Raw genomic sequence first — 10074 nt, 5'->3', positions numbered from 1 at the left:
TGACAATAAATTGTAATATTTAAGACTAATTTGTTGACATTTTTTAAAATTAGAGGGAGGGTATTATAAAAAAAAAACTTTAAATACTGATAATTTAGTTCTTGATAAACATACTGACATATTAGTCTAATATAATCATCAATGGCGAGTCATCCTATATGTACATATGAACTACCACGTAGGGAGGTCATGTGTCACATCGGCAGAAACATTAACGTTAACTGCAAGATCAATTTGTCGTAATTTTTGTACATTTAGAAATTAAATTCAAATTTTTCATCTTTCATGAATCAAATTATATATCAAAATGAGTAATTACCCTAAAATAAATGAAAATATGAAGTTTTAGTATAATAATTTATGGTTCCCCCTACAAAGAATCTCCAAGAAACTTGAGATCGTTTACGGTTGTCTAAGAGGCGAGGATGAATTATCGCGTGTAAATGCAAAGGATGAAAGCAGAAAATGTCTATAGACGTTATATGCTTTTCATGACGCACACTGCTTTGGGAAGAAAAACCGAAGAAGATAAAATATTTGTTTCGACACTATTTTTTATTTCGCACATGTAATTATTAAAAAAATGGGATAAAAGCAGTTTAAAAATACCCATTCTAATTAGGGTCAGTTTAACTATGAGCATGATGTAAAATAAATTTTAAAATATTTTTTTACTTTAAATTTAAAAACTATATGTTGAACTTTTTATCAACATTGTGGGATCTTTTATTAACTTGGGACTTTTTTATTTTATAAAAATTAATAATATTTTTTTTTGCTGGGCAGGCTGGCCCTGATTCCAATAATTTTTTTTCTTATAATTCTTATTCCAATCATTTGAAATCAGAAAAAGTAGAGTAGTGCCTCATTTTACAACGTTCGAAAGTCTTAATTTTAGGCTTCCATTAAGTAGCTGAGTTGCGACAAAAAATAATGGTGATAGTGGCAAGAATCAACGCACTCAGAGCCACACAATGATCCACGCAATGATCCTAAAAGCAGTGATTCTTTTCATTTTTTCACGTTGTGAAAAGGCTAAGAAGCCATATACCACAGAAGAAAAACAATATCTCCCTCAATGCTATGCCCGTGACGCGAGTAACAACAATCTATCTCTAACTCTATCTTGTCCTCACCCATTGCACTCATTCTTCTTATCTGAACACCTCAACAAGACAAAACCATTTTGTGCGTGTTTAATACCCTGCCGAATCGATTCCAGCGACAAAAATCATGGTGAATAATTGAAAAATTGGAAGCAACAAAGAGTTGCCTTTATTTTGACTGAAAAAAAAAAAACTATTTAGTATGACCGCACCGTTTATCTAAATAAACACACGCTTTATCTAATGGGAAAAATGAAGCACAGCTCCACTCCAATACTTAATTCATATGGCCATGCCTAACACATTAAACACAAATTAACAAATAGATGACGAGTATTCACCAATAGAAGACGAGTGCAGGAACATAGCCTAAAAACTAACTGTAGATGATATAAAATTGTAAATTAACTATGCAACTGCAAAGAATCCAGAAAAGAAACCAAATTACTTAACTCATTTACATGCTTGTAACATACAAGGCTGCATCTAGTACTTCCAATTGCCTCTCATGTTATTCCGGAACGCGCAGCAACCAACAGAGTACACAATAATGAGGAAGACAAGGAATATCACATTGACAATCGTCACCTTCTTCCAGTCAGTCTTAAGGTTCTGCAGGAACCCAGCCTTGCAAGATTCGCAATTGAAGCACAGAACATTGGAATCATTGTCCCAAGCATTACAGTCAGGGTTGGAATGATTTACACCATCAGTCTTGTTCCAGACAGATGGACCCTGATACGCAAAATTACAGTCGTTTGATGGCTTACAACACCCGGACTGCAGCACAAAAACAACAAAAAGTGGAAAACCATAAGACCTCTAAATTTTCAAGTGGCTTATCAATGCAATTTTTATTTGATCCATAGGCTTCAAAGACAGGTATTGGAGGATTTACAATAACTCACGCACCCAACTCATACAACTTATCTAGACCCCCATGGTAGGTTGTCAATGCAATTGATAGCTTACCTTGTATAATGAATATCCTTTAAAACCAAACTAGTTTATCAAGTCATTAAGAAAATGGCTTATCACTCTAGTAACCATCAGAATTTTCCACACAAAGTAATTTGCACATATGTAAAATATTCATTAAGTTAATCAGCAGAACGAGGCATACCACCATAACCTGTTATACTTGTGTACCAAGGAAAGTGCAAGTAACTAACATGTCTATTCTACTTATCTGTTCTCAAAATTGAGTGAAGCATAATACTTTTTTATACTTTAAAAACAAGAATAAAATAATTATGAAACACTAGTCACCAAGAGGGCTAATCAGGGGTAATGGGGTAGGACAAATCATCATGTTCAGTATAGGTCAATGCCTGCTTTTAATTGTGAGTCCTGCACAGAAGAACCGGGTTTAGAATCACTTGACCAACTCATTGAATATTAGCTCAAAAACCAGCAGTAATGGCTTTAACCAAGATGATGACTTCATACTCCATAGTGCAAAAGTAAATGCCAAATGAGAGCTTGTTACTTTTTCAATTTTTCATAGTCAATAGAAGGCAACACAGAAGAAAATATGAGTTCAGTTTATTCACACATTTTTGGGTGTAGGCGGTAAAAAGAAGAGAGAAATAGGAAGAAAAAAAGGAGAAAGTGAAATATCTGATGAAGGAGAGAGATAAAATGAAAGATCAGGTGATAGAAAGGTAGAGATACTTTGCAGGTGTATGATTCTCTTCGTTATTCGTTGCATAAAAACATATTACTCCTAAACTCGGTTCGGAATGTTCAAAATATTTAATTATGAAAACCAAATAAATCATGAAGGGAAAAAAAGTATCCCAAACGCTGCAAGGAACCGAAAATTACAGATATGCAACACAAGTGCAGCTCAAGAGCAATAAAAAGCCACTTTTACCTTTTAGCCTAACATATGCCACCTTAAAAAATAAGTGAAAAGAACTGAAGAGGTTGATAAAATAATAATACAACAAAGAAACCTACTTATGATACAAAATGACACAAACACCTCTCATATGCTAACAGAATAATATGAGATCTAAGGTGAGAACGAGATCTGCATTAGAAATGGAAACAATTGGAGAACAGAATAATACCTGGAGCGCGGACAAGTTCTCCGCGTAGAACTGCTGCGCGGAGTCGTTGGCAAATTGAGTTTCGAATTTGTCGCAGAGTTTGGCCGACTGGAGGCAGCTCTTGATCCGGTTCCACGTGTGGGGGTTGGTCACTCTGTTCTGCAACCAGTTTGAGTAGTCGCCAAGCCGGTACTCCCTGTAACCGCGGTTAGAAACTACCTCGCCAGCGCCCTTGTTGGTGACAACGAATGCGAAGACGGTGAAGGCGGAGACAACGATGATGAGGATGAACATGACGAAGAGGTAGAGCCAGAGGAGGCACGAGAGGCGGCAACACGCCCCGAGAAGACCTGCCAGGGACACCACCAAGAGGAAAACGCCCAACACGATGAGGGGCTTCTCCAGCCATCTCTCGCATTCCGTTTCCGCTTGCTTGTGCAGCCACACGCCGGTTACCAGAATGGGTATCGACAGGAGGAAGGAGAGCAGGTTCAGCAACCCTACCAGGCTGTTGCTCAAGCGACAACACATCTTCTTTCTCACACAACGAAATGCGTACCACTTTGCCTTCGACAATGAATGCGCGCAAGCCGCAAGCGTAAGATTACCACCCTGCCAATTTCAGAGATAATAAGTGAGAAAAATATAGGTATTAGGATTTCACATGAATAGAGAGAAAAGACGTGTTTGTTAAAGTGTTTAAAAAATATGAGTCACGTTGAATTATATTTTTTTGTGAGATAATAAGTGAGAAAAATATAGGTATTAGTATTTTTTTTTTTTTTTTGTCTTTTGTCTTCCCGTTTATCGGTATGTTTGGATTGGCAGCCATATATTTGTCTGCTCTTTAAAAACGTATTACATTTCCGGAATCACGTTGAATTATATTACTGTAATCATCCTTTCATTACTGTCTTGATGTGAGTTTATTTTATTTTATTGTCATTATTACATTGGTGTTGGCTTTCACGATTTCTAGTCCGTTTGGTCTTTTTATATTTGGCTTCAAAAAACTACTTACAAGTTTTAAGTTTAAAATAAGAACTTAAAAGTTTAAGGGCATGTTTGGAATTTTGTTAGATGCCTCTCAAATGCCTGCTCCACTTGGATCCATTGGAATTCCAAAAATGCATGCTTAAAGTTTAATTTCTATTTGTAAGAATAAAAGATAGTAGGATAAATAGTTACTTTTGTCCATTAATGTGTAATTCGCTAACAAATGTGTCTCTGAAAGATAAAAATATAAAATTTAATCGGTGAAAGTGTCAAAAGTGTAATAAATACATTTGACCGTTAACTTTTGTTTGTCACTGTTTAATAAAATAGTCTACGTAACACACAAGGGTGAATTTGTCACTGAAATAATTGTCAATGTGGTCATGCTGACTAGATTGGACTAAAATGTCTGTAAGATATCATTTTTTGAAAAAAAATGTCAATATTTTTTTATTAGAGGAAAATATTAGTAATATTTTTTGGACCTAAATATCAATATGTTTCATTCAACCAAAATATCAATAAGTTACCATTATTTGATGAAAATGTCAATAATTTTTTATTAAACCTAAATAATAGTATGTTTCTATTGGACTAATTTGTTAGACTCGAAATTTCATTTCATTTAAGGGTAAAATATAATTTTAGGGTAAATTTTTATCATTACAAACATAACATTACAATAATCACTTAAAAAAATACATTGGCAAATGTAATTTAAAACAAACATAATAAAACAAACATATTATATGACAAATATTTCCCTATGTTGGCAACTAGAGATGGTTATATTGTCAATCATTTCAATGACAAATTTGTCTATTTGTATCACATAAACCATTTTATTAACAGTGACAGATGAAAGTTAACGATCATGTATATATGTTGTACTTTTTACACTTTCGGGGATTAAATTTTGTATTTTCACTACTAAAATGTATCTTTTTATGACACGTTTTTTAAAACGGTTCCTGAAAAACCGTCTTAATATATAAAATGGTGGCATTTTTGTAAATAATAAAATATATACAACAGCAGTTTTATCAAAATCGTGTTAAAAATGACTGTTCAAGACGGTTTTCTTAAAATCATCTTTGAAATTAGTGTCATTCTCGTGGAATGAGCCTTATCTTCTCGTTGTCACGCTCAGTCTTCATGAGTATTCAAAGATTGTACACATTCACTACTTCTCCTTCCACGGACTGTCTTCTTCACTCCGTTACCATCTTCATTCTCCTCCACCACCTCACTTTCTGTCTTCCTCCTCTCATTTAGGTTACACTCCATCAGAGCCTCCTCCCAAAACAACCTTGTGTTTCACACCCCCTCTACTCCAAACCCTAACCTCGTTCATCACCGCCACTACCTTCTTCTTCATTTGCTTCTACCACACACCCCATCGTTCTTCACCTCGCATCGGAACGCGTGGCTGGTGGAGGAGAAGTGCCTCCAGCACTAGATTGATGCCACGACAGAGGAGATTGTGAACCTGTGTGGCTGCATGGTGGAGCTTGATGACGGAGGAAAATAATTTTTGGGAACAATAATGGCTTTGATTCAGAGTCTGCAGCACCCAAATGAAACGACAATGACCACAATAGAAAAACAACATTACCAAGAGAGCATGATGTCAGAAGAAATGACGTCCATTGACTACGTAATGGAGGCGGCATCTAGGTCTCACTTCTCCTCATTCTTTACGTTCATCGACACTTCCATTCACTCACTCATCCCGCACCATCCCCTCACGCGCTTCCACTTCAACTCCAACAAGTTATGAGATCATAACGACCTCTCTTACTCTGACATAGAGACATGGCTAAACGTCATCGTTCAGCAGCCTCGAGCACCTCCATCGCGTGATTCCCTAGGCGTTCAAATTTTCGAGCAGCGTCTTCAACTGCACAACGCTCGTCGTCCAGGTACACCACCATTAGGTCCATTCACCTACCCAGACTCAAAACGCTACATTTCGATTCTATTTTTGTAATAATTGGGATTTATGCTGTGTTTATTTATCCCAAGTTGAATATTGTTAAGTTTTAGGATGATGATATTGTAGAGTTTCAAAGTATTCCCAAGTTGGTGAGGGTGGATATCACTCATAATCATGGATTAGAGATTCTTCTAAAACCAATGCGTAACGTGGAGTATCTGTGTTTCTACTTAAAGCTCGAGGTATGCATGCAAAAGGGAAAAAAATTAATGATTTTTGTTTTTGCTTTTAGATAAACAAGCACCAAATTGTAATGACTATCATGTCAAAAGTGAAACCACGATGTATTCAATTTGTATATTTACAATTTCAATTGGCTTCTACACATATTGTTGGATCAAGTGGCCTCAGAATAATTAAAAAGGGGGGGTTGAATTAATTATTAATGTACCTTGACTAATTAAAACTTATCCTTCTTAATGTTACTAGATTTAATTAGGCTTTTACTACCAAGTTAAGAAAGTAAAGAACAGTAATTGAAACTTAACCAAAAGTAAAAGCAATAATTGAAAGTTCACAGCGGAAATTAAAGAGTGTAGGGAAGAAGAAGACAAACACAAGAATTTTATACTAATTCGGCAACAACCCGTGCCTACATCCAATCCCCAAGCAAACTGCGGTCCTTGAGATTTCTTTTCAACCTTGTAAAAACCTTTACAAGCAAAGATCCACAAGGGATGTACCCTTCCTTGTTCTCTTTGAACAACCAAGTGGATGTACCCTCCACTTGAACTGATCCACAAGAGATGTACCCTCTCTTGTTCTCAGGTACAACAACCCAAGTAGATGTACCCTCTACTTGTACCACAAAGGATGTACCCTCCAATGTGTTAAGACAAAGAATTCTCAGGCGGTTAGTCCTTTGAATCTTTATAAAGGGGAAACAAAAGATATCTCAGGCGGTTAGTCCTTTGAAATCTTTTGTTTAAGGGAAAGGGAAGAATCAAAAGAATTCTTAGACTGTGTCCTATTGAATTCTTTGAAAAGGGAGAAGGGAGACACAAAATAATTCAGGCGGTTAGTCCTTTGTTCTTTTGGAAAAGGGAGAAAAAAGACACAAAAAGAATTCAGGCGATTAGTCCTTGTTGAATTCTTTTTGGCAAAGGGAGAAGAGAATGAAAAGATATAGCACACTTTTGTTTTTTGTGAAAGAAAATGGTTTGGAAACTAGAAAACTTAGAAAGCTTTTGGAAAAGGAAGAAGAAGAAAGATGAGTAGCAAAGGTTTCAAGATTTCTCAAAAAGTTGTTCTAAAAAGTTGTAATTCTTATTGAAATGCAAGTCAAGGTCTTGCTTTTATAGACTCTTCATGTCTAGTCAAGAAAACCATTGGAAGAGTTATAACCTTGAGAAAAATCCTAAAAACTACTAGAAGAGTTACATCTCTTGACTTTTTATTCAAAACTTCTCACTGGTAATCGATTACCAAAACCATGTAATCGATTACACAAAGCATTTTATGAAAGGATGTGACTCTTCACAATTGAATTTGAATTTCAACGTTCAGATACACTGGTAATCGATTACCAATATATTGTAATCGATTACACCATTTAAAAATCAATTGGAACGTTGCAAATTCAGTTAAAAACTTTTGAAATCAAACTTTGCCACTGATAATCAATTATAGGAAACTGGTAATCGATTACCAGAGAGCAAAAACTCTGGTAACTTAGAAAATTTTGAGAAAAACTTTTCTTGTAAAACAAAACTGTGCTATGTTTGGTTTTTGAAAAATTCTTTTCAATACTTCCCTTGTGAGATCATCTTCTCTTGAATCTTGATTCTTCTTGATGTCATTTCTTGAATCTTGAAATTAATCTTGATCTTGAACTTGTTGACTCAATCTTGAAATCATTCTCTTGGGCTTTTTGTCATCATCAAAACTACTTGAATCAACTTGATTCATCATCATGAAGCTTGCTTCTACACATACTATAATGTAACACATGATTTTGGATCATTGGCAGTATTTATATTAATTATTAAATCTAATTTTGGTCTCTCGAATTGTGTTTTTGTGTATAATATAGGTTAACTCATTTAATGTCTATTTTACTATTCATCCATCTCGTTTTGTGTTTAATCTGTTTGTTCATGATAGGAATAGGACTAGAGTTAGACCTATTAAGATAATTAAAAGTATAGTAGGTTTTATGATTTGATAAGAGAAATAGAAAACAAAATGTTGATAAGATGATTAAGATAATGAGTATTACTCCTTTTACTATCCTTTTCCTTTGGTCACCGTAACTACTATTTTTGTATGTGACAAATTTATTGGTAAAAAGCAGTACGGGGAGAGTCATTGCTAATAGCTAATTCAATTTAAAGATCAACTTCATTTGAGCTCACAGAGAAGATATCAATAGGAGTATTAATGCAATTCCTCTTCTAGTGTAGCTCTCACTAAGAAATAGTCAAACACTAAACCATTAAGTTGAGTTGTGTCCAATTTGGCAGGTAACAGAATGGAAAGAGTCTACAACTTTCTTATACATTAAGACATGGAAGTATTTATACAGAATGTATAAAAACTCTATTTTATAGAAAATGCTCCTTTTTAATTGGTATACTACCACTAGATCTTACGTTTAGTTCTAATATCTCTTGCATAGTTTGTGGAAATTTCAAATTTGCATGGCATAGTTTGATTCTATGATATATATGCAATTGCATTTATTTGATGGTTATAAGAAATCAAAAATAGATTTTTTCTAAGTCTTTACATGCATAGGTGGAACAAATGCACAAGATATACAAACTATGTGGTTCACCTTCCGATGAGTATTGGAAGAAGTCAAAGTTGCCTAATGCTACCTTGTTTAAACCACGCGAGCCATACAAGAGACGCATAAGAGAGACATTTAAAGATTTTTTGCCTTCTGCTCTACCTCTGATCGATACACTTCTTGCAATTGATCCTGTAGAACGGAAAACTGCCTCAGATGCTTTAAGAAGTGAGGTGGGCTTTTCAAAATTCCAGATCTTCTTGTCATTAAAATACTAGTGTGATACTCTTAGATTTTGTACTGCCTTGTTATTGGTTTTATTATTTCTTAGTCAAATCACTTTGATTGTTCTATTGATGGTGCATTGTGCATATGGATTTTCCTGGAGGTCTAAAACACATACTTGAAGCTTTGTTTTGTGACATGTATGAATAACCTGTGTATTGAGCTACATGAAGCCGTATAATTTTTTTGATGTGGAACATGTTTTCATCAGGCTATATGATCCTTAACAACAATTATAGCTAATGAATCTTTTGATCTTGACAATAAATCGTCTAAGTGCTTGTCTCTTCAGCTTCTTGTTTTGGATATCTTATCCTAACCATGTGCTTGAATGTAATAACCTGCTACTATAAGAAAATATTTTGTTAAATCTTAAATATTTTCTAGAGTTGATGTTCCTCTCTTAAGTTGTGTCTATCTTAACCATAAGAATCCTATCTTGGAGTAGATTCAACAATTTGCTTTATCGTGTTATGTTTTGGAATTAAACTTAAATTAAATTCCTGCATGGAATGGATGACTTGTCTTAGATCTTCATAATAAAGTATGTAGATGGTCTAAAATGAATGTAATACAGTTATATATATGTGTAATAACTAAGATTGATAAAGTGAAATTACCTTAAATCTGATTTAGGTGTTATTGTTGAGTTTTGACATTTGTCATGTTTGTCTGCTCCTACATCCTCTAGTTCTTTACCAGAGAACCTTATGCTTGTGATCCTTCAAGTCTTCCAAAATATCCCCCAAGCAAGGAAATGGATGCTAAACGACAAGATGATGAAATGAGGAGGTATCTCTGCTCTAAAGTTTCCTTTTTGAGCATCAGAAGTATTTGCATATTTATATAAGGACTATAATGAGTAAATGCAGGGTTTTGACCTTGATATTACCTAAACAATTCTAT

General features: G+C 34.7%; 1 protein-coding gene across 1 annotated transcript; it reads right to left on the bottom strand.

Annotated features, from left to right (window-relative positions):
- Positions 1 to 1347: 1347 nt before the first annotated feature.
- On the bottom strand, positions 1348 to 3892 carry LOC100791287 (tetraspanin-7). The gene is made up of 2 exons (XM_003522863.5): positions 3182 to 3892; positions 1348 to 1886 (listed from the first exon to the last, which is right to left on the bottom strand). Exons 1-2 carry the CDS (start codon positions 3689 to 3691, stop codon positions 1593 to 1595), a joined length of 804 nt encoding a protein of 267 aa, XP_003522911.1. The 5' UTR covers positions 3692 to 3892; the 3' UTR covers positions 1348 to 1592.
- Between the last annotated feature and the right edge of the window lie 6182 nt (positions 3893 to 10074).

This window comes from Glycine max, chromosome 4 (assembly GCF_000004515.6).
Source record: "Glycine max cultivar Williams 82 chromosome 4, Glycine_max_v4.0, whole genome shotgun sequence".
Lineage (NCBI taxonomy): Eukaryota > Viridiplantae > Streptophyta > Magnoliopsida > Fabales > Fabaceae > Glycine > Glycine max.
The sequence above is the reverse complement of the archived record's forward strand: the minus strand, read 5'-3'. Positions and strand labels throughout refer to the sequence as shown.